We start from the raw sequence: 17,567 nt of genomic DNA on the forward strand, positions 1-17,567 counted from the left end.
TGCTAAATTTCATCTCCTCCCTCAGTTGCTGTTTGGGTGGTCTGAACATCATTCTTTTCCAAATTTTCCTCAGTCTATTTTGCAGCAGCAGCAGAAGGGAGGGAGAGGGAGGGAGGGAGAGAAGAGGCACCGAAGGCAATGGAAATAAATAGCACCATCCTTCCAGAAGAGAACCAATTCCCAAGTGTGAGATTAAAAGGCTATTCTTAAGCCAAGTAGCCAGCTCAGAGAGGAGGCAACTATAAGGTAAGAAGTGGTTTGTCAGAAGAAGGTCACCTTTTCCCCTTTCCACATCTAGATTTCCTTCCCAGGGAGCAGGCAGTAATTTTGTAGTCTCCAGACTTCAAACAGTCAAGTCAGTAAATACAGATTTAGGACAAGGAAAGATTCAATCCTTTCATCTTCTGGGCTTTGAAATTTAAAAGTACCTGTGGACTGGGCAGGAATACTTGAGGCCATGAGTAAGCAGCAGGAGTGTTGTTAAGAGTCTGGATGTGAGGGAGGCAGCATATCCCGAGCAGCTCCCAGGCTCTGCCGCCCAAGAAATAGGAGAAGCTGGAAAATATTTTTCGAATGTGAATGTACGTGTGCTTGGAGTGAAAGAAAGCAACGTCAGAAATAGAAACTGGGGTACTGTGGAACTTAACTTGTGTTGTAAATACAGCCATTCCTCACTCCCAGAAGCTGCTGGGGCCTCTGGGATCTCTGGCTGGACTTGGCAGTGAGTCCCACTGCCTCTGAAACTGGGCCCAAGTGAATACCTGACATTATTTTGGAGGCTGTGTTCAGGATGTAGAATAAAAGACTTTGTTTTGCCTTCTGGATGCAGGTCACTGCGATTCCCAAATTGGTTGTCCTGCTTCAAAGAGAAGAATATAACTAAAAACTAAGCCTCCACTCCCTTGTATCAAAGGGCTATAAAATAATTGTTCTTATACTATGGATGCTGACCTTGTATCTGTAGGTAACAGGAGAGTTAAAATATCTTAAAGTTGTGAGACAGGACACAGGTGACAAGTTATTTTAAAGTTCAGTGAACTGAGAAGGTCTTTGCTACCACATTTTAGCAGCTGGAGATGAATTATGCAGGCAGGCAGAGCAGCTCTTGGATTTCTGGGTTAATACCAGGTACCCTGGTGCACTGATAAGGTGAAGCACAAGGCTGCAGGTCAGCTGGGCTGTGCAATTTCTTACAAATGCTCTGCCAGGAGTTTGATTCTGGAGGAAAAAAAATGGAAAAACAAAGCAAATATGTGTTTCATGTGTGAGCAGATGCATTTTCCTCTGCCTTTCCTGCAGGCTGGAACCAGGCTGGTGTCACTGTCACTGCCAGCAGGGGGGTGGCAGTGCCATTCAAACTCTGTGGTACTGGTTATCCAAACCTCATTCTTGTCAATGCCATTTTTTCCCCATCAAGGTTTCTCAGTCTTTCCATCTCCTTGCTCTTGTAAAGCCTTTTTTTTGGTGAGACATGGGAGAGGCATGTGCAGTTCCTACATCCCCTTTTGCAGAACTGCTGCTAGAAATCCCAGTGAGACGCTGGATGTGAGCTATGGTGCTTAAAATGTTTCTGGTAGCACTTGGATTTGCACATATTTTTGTTGCCAGACAACTGATGGATAAAATAACTCCTATTCAATCTGGTAGTCATGCAGAGAAGTTCCCCAGTGGTCTAAAATTTGAAATCTTTTCTGTAGCAGGGGGGAACATTAGGAGGAGCTCTCAATATTTTTCCAGAGACCGCTGTCATTGCCCCATTTCACAGATAGTGAATCTAGGGCAGGGAAAGATAAAGAGCTTTGCTCAAGGTCAGCCAGCAGCAGAGCTGAGAGCAAACTGAGCTTTCATGAGTCCCTGCTCAGTTTTCTGCCCCTTGCCAGCGTTGCTGCTCCATTTTCCATTACTTTTCTTTTCCATTACTCTATTTCTCAAACTTTCAGGCTGCAGTTTTGGCTTTGCCCAGCTAAGAGCATCGATGATCTGTCGATCTGCATCCACAGAAAATCCTCTTGGAGGAGGGAAGGAGTGGGTGGACCAAGCACTAGGAAGAAAGAGAAACCCAAACAAGTCTCTCCCCTCCCACCATCCCACCCCCAAAATAAACACAACCCCCCAGGAATCTCATGCTTCAGTATTTGTGGTGGCAAAGGGATGATTCACTCCTTTTTCCAGGACAGCACAGGCCCTGTTAGGAATGTCTGCCCTTTCTCTATCTCTGTGTAGACCTCAATCTATGAAGGTAAAGCCTGGCTAACCCTTGTTTGCTTTTGTATTCAGACACTAAAAGTGGACAAGCAGAAGCCTCTTATTAATACAAAAAATACTCAGATGGTCCATAAAATAAGGCAGGATAGGCGTGTAGATAAGAATATCAATATTTCAATAGCTACTGTTGATAGGGGAGCAGTGAATCTAATAATTAGAACTCTAAACGTCTTTGAAAAGCACATATCTGAGAGAGTGAAATTGAAACCTGCTGTCCTTTAAACCTTCCATGAGGAACTACAGGAGCAGCAGGGCTCTGTGGGACAGTGCCTCACCAGGGGCAGAGCCACCCCCTTATTGCAGCTCTCCAGGTAGGGTGGCAGAAGATCCACATTACTCCAGGTTCATTTCCCAGCCATGCACTGATTTCTGATGTCTGCATTAAACCAAATCTGGGTGGCCTCAGAGTGATTCTTGAGACAGATGTAGAAAATACTGCCAAAGTATTTGTACTGACAGATTTTTCAGGCTATTGAGGCTTTTGCAATGTAGTTATGCTGGGTTCATGCACTGTACAATTACAACACCCCAGAGTAGGAGTGGTGTCTGTTTTATTACTGTTCTGAGGATTTTCTATCTATTTTTTCCTATAGATTTGATCCTTATTTGTATCAGCTTCATGTCACTCCTAAGTCCTGCCACAGCAAGGGTGAAATCAATGCCTTCTCCAGCTGCAGAAAAGCAGCATCTTAGGAAGCTTTTTATAGGCTTTCCCCTTAAGAGTTTTTGTTTTGTTTTTTTTTTTTAGGCTAGAGAGAAGTTTAAGAAGCATGAAAACAAGAACTTGTTTTTATTCCCTGGTGTCTTCATACCAGGGTTCCTGGAAGTTGAAGCTTAGTCTCCCTTAAGCAGGGATTTCTTCTGAAGATGCAGTGCTAAAGTTTCTCACATACTTAAAGTGAGATCTTAATGGGTTTATAATTTTAAGAGGAACTCTCAAGATCAGACAGCTGCTGGTTACATGTGGGATACAGGAATTACCACGTCGTTGGTACTTAATGCGCATTTGGAGGTTATTTTGCTGGTTCTCTGCCTGCCGTGTGTTGGAGTTGGGAGGTAAAGCAGGGTGATGACCCGACTTGGAAGCGACACAAACTGAGCAGGGCTGGAAAAAAAGGAGAAGAGAAATTATTCCTGACTCATCTGTTGTATTTTCAGCCTTCTGCAGAGAAGGGAATTGTCCGCTTTAAACCTGTTGGCTGAAAAATTCTGTTCCTCTGTCTGCAGGAAATGGGGCAGACTCTTTTCCATAATTACCTGCCTTACATTTCTTGGTGTTTCCAGCTCAGACAGGGCTGCTGTTAATGTCACTTTGGAGCTCAGCACTCTTTGCCCTTGTCCTGAATTGCTCTTCACCTTTATTCCACGTGTCCGAGCATCTCCCTGCACGCTGCCTCCCCTGCTCATGCCATCCTGTGCAGGGCACTGCCAGAGCTCTGTGCCTTTGTCAGAGGGCTTCTGGCTCCCAGCTAATTAATTAATTAGCCATCTCGGCTGAGCCCCCCTCAGTATTGTATTAATATGGCAATGGTGCTGCAGGAACGGCGTGTTCCTGCTCCCAGGGCTGCGTTCCTGCATCCCGGGGCTGCAGCCCTGCCTGTTTATGCACAAGCTGGGTTTCCTCCCACCTCACCGCTGCTGTTTACAGAAGGAATTGCAGTTTCCTGTTGTTTTAGGTGGAGCTGTCGCTCCTCTCTGGATTCCTGCCCTCCCTGCTGACACCCAGTTGCTTTTGAGCCTCATCACCTCGAAAGGTTTTTGCTCCTTGCTGCTGTAACTGAGTGTTTTGCAGGGGCAGGCAGTGCACTTGGTTTATAAAGGAATTTCTGGCATTCCTGAGAGTTTTTATATACATATTTTCTCCCTGTGAGGTTCTGCAAGGGTTGCTAAAGCCCGAGATTGTTCCAATCAGATAAAACAGGGGTTATGCCCATTTTAGAGCTAAATCTAGGACGCTAAAGCACAAATTGCTTTTCACAAGTTGCATGGAGACTGAGTAACACGGCTTGGACCAAGATGCAGCCATCCAGGCCATTCCTTCTTTGCAGAACCTTCCAATCCTGTGGTCTATAACAATTCAGCAGCTGAGTTGTAACAAAAATATTCTGTATCTGATTAACTTCCCACTTATTCTGCCTGGTAGATAAGTGGTAGGAAAAGCTCCCGTTTAGCTAGAAATGAAAGTGTAAACCTGAAATTATATAGGAACTTCCTAGAGGAAAACTTTAGGCATGTTGCATGAGGAATTTGCCCATTGACCATTTTCAGTGACAAGAACATCCTGGCCAGCCTCGGTCCTGGATGCCAAAGAGGTCTGATTCCCACTAAGAAAAAAGCCAGACTAAAGAGGCTGGACCAAAGTTCTCTGAGGGCTTTGCTTGGCAATTCCATTATCTTCAAATACTTTTTGTTGTTGTTTTATAAATACACAAGAGCTCTTTATGTCATTCTCTCCATGTAACTTGATAATTCTTACAATCACAGAGTGGTCTGGCTTGGAAGGGACTTAGAGCCCATCTCATTCCAGCCCCTGCCATGGGCAGGGACAGCTTCCACTACCCCAGGCTGCTCCAAGCTCCATCCAACCTGGCCCTGGGCACTGCCAGGGATGAGATGGGAGATATTGGTAACATTCTTGTGTTACCAATATCTGCTTTTATTCATTCCCACAATTGGATTCTCAATACCTTTCCCTTTCAAGCTCTTCTCAGGGCAAGCATTAATTTGTGGCCAGTAGTGAATGAGTAGAATATCAATTAAAACGTGAAATTTTTCACCTTTATTTTGTTACTCAAACGTGGTTTTGTTATATGAGGGACCACACATTGGTCTGAAAACTGTCCTGTGTTACCATTAATTTGAGAGCTGTTCTGTTCTAGGAACTTTGTGTAGATTCCCTGTTTTGTTTAGCTTGGCAGCTCTTTTGGGTTTGTTTAAAATCTGTGATTAAAATGAATGAGCTTCTGCTCTTGGATTAGAAGGGAAAATACAAAGTCCTTGTTGAAAACTGCCAAGAAAGAATTGATCATCTAAATATTATGATGATGAAAATGGACTTTGCACGTGTGCATTTATGCCAAATAGCAATTTCACTTAAAGTCCTCACTTTAATCTTGCAGTGGTTCTTGCTGCGGGAAATATTTTAGGTGAAGACCAGATATGTGCAGTTTACTGTTTGGAGAGATTTCAAACATTTTATTCCACCATTATTTAGGGCTATGAAAATATTTTTGCTTTTAGGGATGTCACAGTAATACAGATTATCTTCCCAGAAATCTGTGAAGTGTCTTGAGTTTCTGCATGGATTATGCAGGGGGAAAAAATAACTGATGCAATAGCATCTGTATTAACAAGGTGCTGTGGTTTAGACCTCTCAAAATTCCCTCCAATGACCTAAGAGTTGCTCTTGAGCAAATTGCCTGTGACACGTAGAATGTTGTTCCTTATTTTCTTAGTGTTTTCATTGCGTAACACCCTTTTTTTGGTGAATTACACAATTTATCCTTGAATAGGAAGTGGAATATTTAGGCTTGCAGTCTTCTGTAATTTAAAAAAAGAAAGTGTGGCAGCAGATTCCCACACTGTTTCCTTGTCTACCTCCAGCAGGGCTTGCTGATCCCCCTGTTTTCAGTGAGCTGAGCACCTTTGCTGGAGTTTTTTTTTGTTTCCATAGTCAGAGGTTCAAAGGTTTTCATATGGCATGAATGGAAGTTTGTACAAACACCAGCAGCTGGATTTTTATTTGGGAGGGTGGAAGCTCTCCAAGTAAAACTTGGTTTGTGGTTTGTGTCAGTAGTGACCGGTTCTGGCAGCCCAGAGGTTTCGTGAGTGCTGGAGCTCTTTTGGTTTCGTTCTGCAGAGAATCCCAAACCCAAGCCATGCTTTCAAACCCTGTGTGTCTAAAACAAGTGGTGAGTGCAGGAGGAAATAATCACCTATTTTCAGCAGCCTGGTAGTTTAATATCTTTAGTTATCCCCTAGACTGCAGCCCTTCAGTGAAGGTGGCACAGAGAGAGTTGCTGGGATGTGCCTTTTTCCCCCCTCTCATCATGCCTAAGACAAAAAATCCCATCAAATCGGATAATTGCTTTGCTCCTTACCTCAGTGAGAAGGTCCTGGTGAAGGAGAGCAGAACCCTTTTTTGAAAAGGGTGAAAACTGGGTGGCGAAAAGCCCCATGTCTGACTGAGATGTGCCCAAAGCTTTGTTTGAAGACCTGCTCTCTTCTCTACGCCAAGAGAAGCCCTTCCAGAGCAGCAGACACAGCTCTGCCAGCAGAAGAGGAGAGGTTACTTTGGTGAGATTTCTATCTCCAAAGCATCTCTGCAGTTTAGCTCAAAATAACCACCAAAAGCAGCATGTAAGAGCTGTGAGCATCATTGCATCGATGCCACTTTGAGTAATGACCTAACCAGAACCCAGGTCTTAATTTGCTTTTTGGCTCCTCTTTATGAAACCAAATTACTTCAGTTGTTTACAGCTGGGTGTGCTTTTTTTCATGGCTTGCTACTCTGTCTTGCTCTCCTAGCAGTCTGTTTACTGATTATTAGCCCTGTTAATGCCAGTTGGCAGAGATTTCCCTTCTCATTTCAGGGCTGGCAGCCAGCACACCTTTGAAGTCCTTGAAGAATTAGTTGCCTTGGGAATTCTTCATGCTATAACCTATTTATATTTTGGGTTTTTTTTTTTTTTTTTTTTGTCATTAACTGAATTCAGAGTAATCATCTTTATAATGTCATTAATAAAGGTTTCTTAGCCGTGCTCGTGGGCATTTAGGGCATTGTGCAATAGTTCAACAAAAACGTTACAAAACACAACAATCACAGCATGTAAATAGAAAGAGGAGCAGTCTGGGAAGATTTGAACGTCAGAGCCTGAAGGTATTTAGGAACTAGAGCTTTATTCAAGCCCAACTCTCAATGATTTAGAAGCAAACTGAATAAACACTTCCCCCACAAAAAAAAAAAAAAATCCCCCCCAAATCAAAAATGAAAACTTGCATCTGCTCCTAAGGCCCTGAGCTATTGGTACAGCTGGAAAATAGATGTAAGAGAGAAGAAGAAAGTATACCTGGTGAAGTTATCAGTTTCACTGCTCTCCTCTACAGTGGCTGGTGATGGCTGGAAACTGCCCTGTGTTTCCTGAGGAACGAGCATCTGCCCCTATTAAATTTGTAATGTTGGGGTTTTTATGGCCATTTGGGCTTCCACGTAGTAGTTTGTGTTCAAATCTGAGGTAAAACTTCACACAGAGGTGGTTTCTTGTAGGAAAGGTCAGTGCAGCTCTCAGCTCCCCACGTGGAACTCAGTAATCCCAAAGTGCAATTAGCTTGGTTTTTTTTTGCTCTACATTGTTCCTTATCTCCGTGATAAAAGAAATTTGCAATGTATCAATACATCTACTGCAGCCTTCAGATTTTATGTTGATGATAAAGACGAGTTCACAGGAATATTTCATTAACATTCATCAATGAATTCATTAGGATTAGCACTTTGACTGTTGTTTATTTGCTTTAAAAAGGTATGTTTTCCATTTAAATGGGCAGTGGTTCAAGAGCTGTTGCAAAACTGTGTTACACAATGCAGGAATTCCTAATACATAAGCAATAGGCAGGCGTGGCCAGCTGCTGGGAGTTTTTTGGGTCAGTATGCCATGAATTAGTATTTATTATCTAACTTTTTCAAAGTAGGGAATTATGAACTTCTGTTTTTTTTTTTTTTTCACTCTGCAGTGTAGTTTGGGACTGCATAAGGGGGTGGATTATGGACAAAATACTGTTGCCTCTGAAATCCTGGCTTTTGTAGGCTCCAGTTCCAAGGGAAGGCAGCTCTGAGGTGAAGTATTAGCAGTCTCACCATGTACAGCCTGGATATCCTTTTTCAATAGCTAAAAGCAAAAAAGGTTGAAGGCATGAAAAAAAGCTTTGCTTTTGCCTGTGTAGTTCCCTCATCCGTGGAGCTATTTTATTTTCTTTTCCCAAGGGCAGGATGTGACCTTTGGATGTCTACAGCATTGCAGCTGAGATGAAATCATTTTTTAAGCAGTGATCAAAAAGCAGATCGATGTCTGCAGCAGTGCCCTGTGGCGTTTTAGCCCAGCACCACGTTAATCCCATCTGATCATCTGTCCAAGCACCTATTTAATGCAAGTGCATTAAATGCATCATTCCAAACTGCATTTCTTATTGTAGCAGCTTCCCAAAGCTATCCCGGTTGGAATTTCCAGCTTTACAGCAATGACACGACTTGTTTGTTACTGAATATTCCTAGTAGGGAATATAAATCGTTTTGTAAATTGATATTTCTCAATCAGCAAGCCCTTATGCCTCTGTGGGGTGAAAGTCCAAGGGCAACAGCTCATGTGTAAATTAGAAGGCACTGAATACTCTTGAGGAAAACAGAGAGGTGAGGACAAAAGTTTCCTGATCAATGTTGCTGCTTCATAAAGCAGATAAACATTTCTGAAACAGCACAGTGGATTTTGTGGTTACTGCTGTGCCAGCTGCATTTAAACGCCCTTGGGATGTTTCACAGGGTATAAATAAGGAAAAAACCTGTTCTTGAGTGACAGATGGTGTTTGGGTGGAGCATGCACCCCTCTCTTGAGGGCAGTGTGTGCTGGTTGGCATTGGGATGTCACCTGGAACATGCTGGCCCCTGAAGCACACCAGCGTCTGGTTAGTGTTAAAAGTGTTGCTCCCAAATCATTATTGCCTCCAGTGTGTACTTAAAAATTTGCATGGTTTTCCTCTCTGGCTTTTCCAGTAGCAAAGGGCAGTCAGGGTTTCGGCATTGGGATGGTTTTATGGGATAGGCCTTGGTCTCCTGTGATTCTGCAAATAAATCGTCCTCTTACACCGTCAAAGGCACTTAGAGCACCCACAAGCTGCTTATTGCTTTAATCCCTGCGTGGATTTAGGAGTCAAATGGCAAAGATGGATGGGAGCAGCACACCACATTAATACTCCTCTGAAAGTCTGTTCCAGGCTTGGCTTGTGCCTGATAACATGAGATGGATGCACTGGATAAAACTGAAATGAAAACAAAGGGTGTACCTCGCCTCTAAAGGAATGCAAAATAACTCTTAGGGGTGCTCACAATTTGCATAGCTGCTCCCAATTTTAAAAAGGACATTTTAAATTTTTTTTTTTTTTTTTGACCCTGAACTGCTTGAGGAGGAGAAGCTGTGTCAGGATTGTGAGTTTTTCCCAGAGATTTTTAGACATCTCTTGGTGCAGACAGGTTCTCTGCTGGTCACAATGGGAGCTGGGTATCCAGTGGCTGTTGAAAATCCCACTGGCCCCTGTTGAATACCCAGTGACCAGGAGCTTTTGTTCCAGCACTGCCCTGGAATGCAGAGCTTTGTGGTCCCATTGTCTTGTCACATCTGTTTTACAGCCCTGGGGGTGGCTCAGTGACTCCAGGCAGGGTGGGATCCACCCCTCCATGGAGCTGATGGACCTCAGGAGGCATCGGTGGGAAGGATGCCTTGAGTGTGGTTGTGTGGAAGGTGCTTCCAGCTGCAGGTGCCAGGCTGGGTCAGGCTGTGTGGGGACACTGGTGGGAAAGGAAGCCCAACCTTGTACCCAAGTTAAACTTTCTCAGCAGCTGCTGAGGGCTTGCACTGGGGTCAGGACCTCGGTGTCCTCAGCATTTCACAAATGCAGCGGCCTGAGACTTCAAAAACCTCCAAGAAGGCGTATTTTGGCAGAGGAACAGAGCTCGTTTGTTTAATCTCAGAAGACCATACAGGCTAAGTAGACCATCCAGAAAAGGAGAGCAGCAATGGAGGCATCTGAGTACAAAATCCCTTTCACAAAGGGAGAGGGGGCGGTGCAGACAGGGAATAAACCCTGTGCTCCTCCAGTGCCTCATCCCTGGGCACCACAGTGGGGTGACCACGCTGCCCCAGGGCCCAGTGGGGCACACTCCAGACCAGGAACTTTCATGGATATTTTTCCAGGGATAAAGCACTCCACTTCTGTGCAGAGAAGCAGGGAGGAAATCTAGGACCAAGGGTCATGCTGCAGATGACTTTTAAGGAAGGGAAAGATACCCACTCGGAGCTTTTTTTAATTCAGGTGTTTTGCAATGACCCTCCTGCAGTCACTTGAAGAACTCATGACATGTCCTCTGTTTCTATTTCAGGCCAAGAACATCCGAACAGCCTGAGGCACAAATACAATTTTATTGCAGATGTGGTGGAGAAGATCGCTCCTGCTGTGGTTCACATTGAATTATTTCGCAAGTAAACAAGATGCCCAGTCTTGATTTTTATTTTATTTTTTTTTAATTCTTGAAAACAGCTGCCAGCATGACAGAAATGGTGATTGATGATATGAAATAGCAAAGAGGTTTTGAGATAATAAATATTTGTCATGCTTAAGGATAATTTAAGAGTCATGGGAAAAAAAATCAGTTAAACTAATAGACGTGCTTTATCTTCTTAATGAGAGTAACAGCACATATCTTAAAACATTAAAACTCACCAAGCTCCTTTTGGCTGGGTGTTATTTGGAATGATTTGTGACCTTTCAGCTTTTTTGCAGCAATAAACATTTTTATTTCCATTGTCTTTCAGACTTCCTTTCTCCAAGAGGGAGGTTCCTGTTGCCAGTGGCTCGGGGTTCATTGTCTCTGAAGATGGGCTGATAGTGACCAACGCCCACGTGGTCACCAACAAGAACAGGGTGAAGGTGGAGCTGAAGAATGGGGAGACTTATGAAGCCAAAATTAAAGATGTTGATGAAAAATCAGACATTGCATTAATTAAAATAGATTCTCAGGTGAGTCGTTAAATCAAGACACATATAATTCCTCTACTTCAACGTCCTCCTTTCCAAAAACTCTTGCTGATTTTCAGGTTTGAAGGAAAGAACAAGTTGTTTACTGGGCTGGGTTGTAGAGAATATATGAACTAGGTGGATAGATGCTTTTAAAAGGCGAGTTTGTGGGTGGCAGTGGTTAATTTTGTCACCTCTCATGGCATTACATGGCACTTTTTATGCATCCTCAAAATAAAAAACAGCAGCCCAGTTTGCTGGCTGGTTCGCACACACTTTATCTGATGTAACTCTGTCTCAGAGAAGAAATAGGGGTGTTTTGCTTGTGCTACTCTGCCTTGAGCGCCTGCATTGAAGTCACAAATGGCTTTTAGAGGATACATTTGTCTCTTGCTGATGTAGATACTAAAATGGAAAATATCCCGGGGAGCATCTTGAACATGGAAATTAAAGCCAGCTCGGAAGGATGCTCTTACACTGCAAGTGGTTTTCTGAGCAGCTTCCCATCTATGATCTTCCTCCGTATCAAATGTCCCTCTGTCAGCATTATTGTGCCTCCTGCCACAGCAGAAAAGCTGCCAGGAGGTTCTGCACACGTAGCAAGAGGAATATTGCGCGGAAACGCTGCGTGATGGAGATGCAAGGAGCTGAACGTGGCTGTTTGGGGTGCTGCTCATGTTGGCTCCCCTCGTTTGGTCTGTCAGTTAATGACCTCCAAGTTTAACAGGCAAGAATGCTTCATTTGAAACACATGACTCAAAAATGTGTAGATCTTGCAGTGTTGTTTTAGTTCAGACCTATTCCCCAGTGAGGACTGAAGTGTTTGTGCCAGAGTTCATGACTAAGTTCGCCTAACGCAGAACTCTTGGATGACCCGAGGGATGAAGTGCTCCTGCTGCTCCCTTGCCACCTTTATCATTTAAAAACTTTTTCATTTTTAAAAGCTTCTGAACAGCAACCAGGAAGAGAAAACATAACAATATCAAGAATGTTTTTGCCATGTTGTTTTTTCTCTGTTTTCACGGCATCACTGATTTTCTCATTTTTATCTTAAAATAAGCAAGAGCAGTAAGAAGCAAAGGGAAAGATCCCCAGCATGAGCACTGGCAGCATTAGGTTGGGGCAGGGAGCGAAGGGCAGCTGGAAAAGTGCTTTAAAATTGGAAGCACAAGGTGGTGGGGAGAGCAGATGTGGTGAGAAGGAGAGGACTGGCAGCAGCAGGAAGCTGAACTTGAGAGAAGAGAGGCACCAGTCAGAGAGGAGACACTGAGCTGATGTGGTGGATCATTTGAGGACTTGGGAAAAGAGCAGACATGGCCTCGAATGTTAATTTGATGCCCTGAGGAAATGGCTCCTGGTTGCCCTGGGAAGCTGCCTGTGGGAAGGGAGAACCTGGAAGCAGCTTGGAAAAAAGGAAGTGCATCCAGGTGAGCTTGGGGTGGAAACCACTGCTCAGCAAGGCTGGAATTGGTCTGACCTGCCCTTGGAAGCCTCTTATCAGCTGTACAACCCAGTGCCTTGGGTGGTGTTCTCCTGGCCTCTCCCATTGCAGCTCAGGATAATTTTGAGAAGACTGGGAGAAAATGGAATGGGATGGGAGACCCGGATTTCCAGCCAGCTCTGGTAGCATGGCACTGGGAAATCCCAGTTCCAGGTGAGGCCTGAGGCACCTCTGTTCACAGGACAGATGCTGCTTTGCATTTGAGAATTAAAACCAACACTTTATGTGTTCACAAAAAAAGTTAAAATGGAAATGTGGTCAGCTGAGAAATTGATTCTCAGACTGAGCTTTTATGGGCCATTTTTATATATCCTTTCAAGTTCAGTGTTTGAGCTTTCCTTTTTGTACTGGAGTGTCTTTCGGTCATTCAGATGCATAAAACACTTCTTAAAATCACAGGGATAATAATTTGTTGAATTTGAAATATACTTGCTGGCTAAAGAAGTCAATGGGAGATGGTACAAATGACCCCTTAAAAATCTGGATCTGGCATGAAAACCATCCTTAAGAATTTTTCTGAAGCAAGAGACAAAGTTCTTAAATTGGAGTAAATTATTTGAAGGTGACATCAAAGATGCAGAAGGGTTTTCTTTTTTTTGTGTGGCATGTTAAGGCAGGATCTGAAGGGTGAAGAATGCTCTGTGGTTAGGAACAGAACTGGGCTTGAAGTATGGGATCAGGCTGTCAGCTGGTATTCCTAAAGCTGTTCAGATTTTGCAGCAGCATGAATGCTGTTTTCCTCTTAAGGTGTGAACATCTGGTCAAAGACATTACTAGAACTAATTTGGCTTTGCTGAGTGCAATAGGAAATGAAAGAAGGTGGTAAAATCTGGGCACCAGTAAGGATGAACTGTTTCCCTGATTAAATTCTCCATGGAAAAACATCTTGCAGTCAATGAGGAACAGAAACCTTGGAGCAGTTGTTCCAGTCCTAAAATGTGCTTGTTTTTACAGTCTATAAAAGAGAGCAAAAGCGTTTCTCATGTCTGTGGTGACACAGAGCAGTTTGCTGGAGTGTTGAAAGTAGGAAGTAAGATTGGAATCAATGTGGTAGCCATGAATCCAATCTAAATATCCTTCCAAATGCAAGGAGGAGACCACATCACTAGAAAGGAACAGTGCAGTTGCAGACAATTTGGATATGAACATGCAAAATTTATAAGACTTCCCTAGAAAAAACAGGATTTTGGCAGCATAGGCAGGGACTGGTGAAATAAATAATCTGTCCTGCGTGGCACGTGTGTTACTGCAGCGAGAGTGAAACCCATCAAAACTATTGCACAACACTCCAAAGGGAGCAGATGCTTTTTTTGCTGCCAGAGCTGGATTGTGGAATTCATCTCAAGGCAAATAACTACCTTGTTAAATCAGAATGTGTGATACAGCTGCTGAAAAATAGACACCAGCAGGAGGGGAGGAAATCTCAGGGTGGTTTAATGGACAATGTCAGGGTTTATGGGGGGCAGAACTATAAAAGAACCCAACCCAAATGGAAACTGGAAGCCCAAAGTAGTGGAAGGTGGAGGTGGCTTTTGCCTGGAGACCCTTTTGAGCCCTGGATATCGACTCTGTCCACAAAAATGATGTCTGTGGTTTGGCACTGAAGGGAGGAGCTCGGTGAATGGCTTTATTTCGAGGTGTTTCTTCATTCTTCATGCTTAAAAACCAGCCATGAGACACTGACTCTGAAATCACACTTGGAACACATGCCCAGGTCCTGAAGATTTTTGTTCTTCAGTGTGGCCAGTTCCTGGTTCTTTATCCCAGACAGGATTTGGCATCTGCCTGGTGCAGCAGCAGTGGGGTTGTGACCCATCTCTAATTTGTGGTGACATTTCAGCCCTTCAGCTGAAACCTTCAGCTTAAGGTTTCCCCTGCATCTTATTAATAAACACTTAGTTTGACACTTTTAAATCAACAAGACCTTCTGCCCTCGTTTCCCTGGTGGTTTCCTGAGGCAATGAGCATCTGTATCTTTGTGGTCAGACGGGATTTGCTTTTTCACCCCGTGTGTACAAACTGGAGGAGGCAGGAAAGCAAACTTCCCTGCTTATGCATCAATATTTTAATAGCCCACATTTTGAAAAAACAAACTACTTGGACACCAGATGTAAGTGGCTTTTCTAAAATGCTATTTCACTTTGAAATCTGTCTCTGGGTAACACGTTGCTTCCTCTCTAGAGCCTGAGGAAGCCCATATATTGCTTCCAGAATCCTTCAGGACCCATAGAAATGAAATAGCTTGTAAAAAGCTTGGACCTTAACTCCTGTTTATTCATCATTTCAGGCAGCAATGGTTTCCTGCTATCTTAAGCTTCTATTAGCCCTCACTGTGGGGACAATGTGCTGGTCCAGCTTCCCATGCAGCAAAATACATCTCCAGAGTGGGTCTGCCAGCACCAGCATTTTTTTCAATTACTATTTATATTTTATTTCATTGTAATTTCACTTGTATTTTATTTTTAAGGGAGAACAGCAATCTCTTGCCAGGCAATTGAAAACCTGGTGACATATCAAAACAACACTTCACCCTTTTCTTCTTTTTTTTCTGCAAGCTTCCCATGCTCCATATTTAGATAAGGAGACTCAGTTTTGCTTTTCTAACTGTAGATGAAATACTTTTGGAGGCTTGTAATGTGTTCAGCCTGGGGTTTTTTGTTTTCTTTGGCTCTCTGTCAAGCAGTTTCTAGATTGTAGATGATATTCTATATTTTTATATGCTCATGACTGGTGTTTTTATTTTGCCATAACGTATTCTAAAAGCTGAATAGTTTCATTAGTCAGAACAGAAATGCAATTCCCAAGACAGTTGCATGTTTTGCCAGAGTTAGTTACACTTAGAGCTGAATTAGTGCTCCATACCAGCATTCATGCCTTTCCCACCTAAAAATAAAAAGCATGAAGGAGATCTGTCACTGGTTAACTCAAATTGAACTCAGAACTTTTGTCTCCTCTTCATCCGTTTATTGAACTGCAAAGTGCTTCCTGCAAATTCCTGACTTTCCATCCACAAATGAAGGGGATTACAGAACAGAGGAGGGATTTACTTGCTTTCTGTGCCAGCACTGAGACACATTCACTTATTTCGTGGATGAACAGGTTCAAACCAAAACACCTCCTGCTTATGGTCGTCTGTCTCTTGGTTTCCATTTCTCTGTGGCAGGGGCTGTACCTGGTGCTGGTTTTGTGCTTCCTCCTCTTTTACTTTTGGAGTTGTTTTGTCCAGATTTCACTTATTTTACCTGACTCAAGCTATGCTGTTGAAGGACCCCAGGTGAACATCTGTGCTGGGGCTGCACCTTGGATCCTGGGGTCTGTTCAGGGCCCTTCACTGCAGGAAGGACACGGAGGGGCTGGAGCGTGTCCAGGGCAGGGAACAGAGCTGGGAAGGGGCTGGAGAATTCCTGAGGGAGCTGGGAAGGGGCTCAGGCTGGAGCAAAGGAGGCTCAGGGGGAATTTCTGGCTCTGCACAAGTCCCTGGCAGGAGGGGACAGCCGGGGGGATTTGGGATCTCCTCCCAGGGAACAGGGACAGGAGGAGAGGGAACAGCCTCAGGCTGGGCCAGGGGAGGCTCAGGGTGGATATTGGGACAAATTCCTTTGTAGAAGGGCAGTGTTGGAATCTCCATTCCTGGAGAGATTTAAAAGCCATGTGGATGCAGCACTTGGGGACATGGGTTAGTGGTGGCCTTGGCAGTGCTGGCTGGGTTAGTGGTTTGACTCGATAACTTCAGAGGTCTTTTCCAACCTAAATGATTCCATGTTTCTCTGAGTCCCTTTGGCTGATGATGCTGATCTGTACCTCTCCTCTCGTGCCAAAACAGCTGTGTCCTGTTGTTGGATGGAGCCATTTCTTGTGGTGGTGTGCAGCTCTCCATGTCGTGGGAGTTGTGTTTATCCAGGGATTGAGTCAAATCCATATATAAAATCGTCTGAAGCCCTTCAGGATGCGAAAGGCTTAAAATATTAACCCTAATTAATGGCTCCTTCTCTGGCTGGGTGTAAACAGTGAGTCATGTGCCACTTAGGGGTTTGCATGTTTAGTCCTATTTCTGTGTGCCTGCAGAATGCCTGCCTGCAGATTTGTTTTATTGGGTAAACACAGCAGAGCCCCAAGGCTTCATCAGAGGAAGAGTTAGAAAAGACAGGGGTAGAAAAGATATTCTATGTTGCCCAAGGCCATGCAGTGAGTCACTGGGAGAGCTGGGTTTGGGTGCTGGGTGTTCCTGGTTCCCCTGGTTGTGCTGCAAGGCACGGTCCTTTGCCTGGCACTTTTAATTAACTGATGTGGCAAATCTGTAGTTAAAGCAGGAGAATCACGAGTTGGAGTGGTGCTTATGTCATCCTGACAGCCATCAGACATGATGTAAAAATTGAAGAATGCACATTTATTAAGTATAGTTATTAAGGGCCCTAAACTCACACTGAGTTTGCCAGGATTCCTTAATTTCCTCGGGATGAGCCTGCCAGTGAAAGGGTGTGAGGGCACAGCGAGGGTGTTCTGACACGATCCTGGTTACAACACTCCATGAGTGCCTGCCTGGCACTGCCAGGGCTCCTCCTGGGGACTGCAGAAGGATGTTTTTCCCATCCATCATGAGATTTTGATAGGTTTTATACCGGTTTCATTTCAAAACCACGTGTACAATGTAAATAAACACTTCAGTTTGTTTTGTTTTAATAACGGAAAATCTAATACTGAGTGTGGCAATGTTTTAAGCTATTTTAGAGAGAACCTCCCAAATTTAAAGCCATGACAACACATGTATTCATCATCACCAATTCCTCATGGCATTTTTTTGTAGTGGCACTAATATATTTACATGCAGTGCTGTCAGTGTGCCAGTTCTGCCCCACACCATGAAATCACAAATGAAATCACAAGGAATTCAGGACACGTTCTCTGAAGCTCTGTTTCATAATGTGTGCAGGACAAGGAGGTTTTTGCAGTGGATTTTTGTTTCTAGTGAGGGAAAGGTTAGCCAGACTTTCCAGAAGGCGTGTTGAATCACAGGGGTGAC

At 43.8% G+C, this 17,567-nt stretch overlaps 1 protein-coding gene across 1 annotated transcript in view; it reads left to right on the top strand.

Annotated features, from left to right (window-relative positions):
• The window catches only part of HTRA1 (HtrA serine peptidase 1), a 32,195-nt gene that overhangs the window by 4,880 nt on the left and 9,748 nt on the right, over positions 1–17,567 (top strand). The window contains exons 2-3 of the mRNA XM_005520810.3: positions 10,412–10,511; positions 10,845–11,049. Coding sequence (XP_005520867.3) covers positions 10,412–10,511; positions 10,845–11,049 — 305 coding nt within the window. The remainder of the gene's footprint in view (positions 1–10,411; positions 10,512–10,844; positions 11,050–17,567) is intronic.

This window comes from Pseudopodoces humilis, chromosome 9, assembly GCF_049639895.1.
Source record: "Pseudopodoces humilis isolate 2021_Gansu_Grassland_sample_001 chromosome 9, ASM4963989v1, whole genome shotgun sequence".
Taxonomy (NCBI): domain Eukaryota; kingdom Metazoa; phylum Chordata; class Aves; order Passeriformes; family Paridae; genus Pseudopodoces; species Pseudopodoces humilis.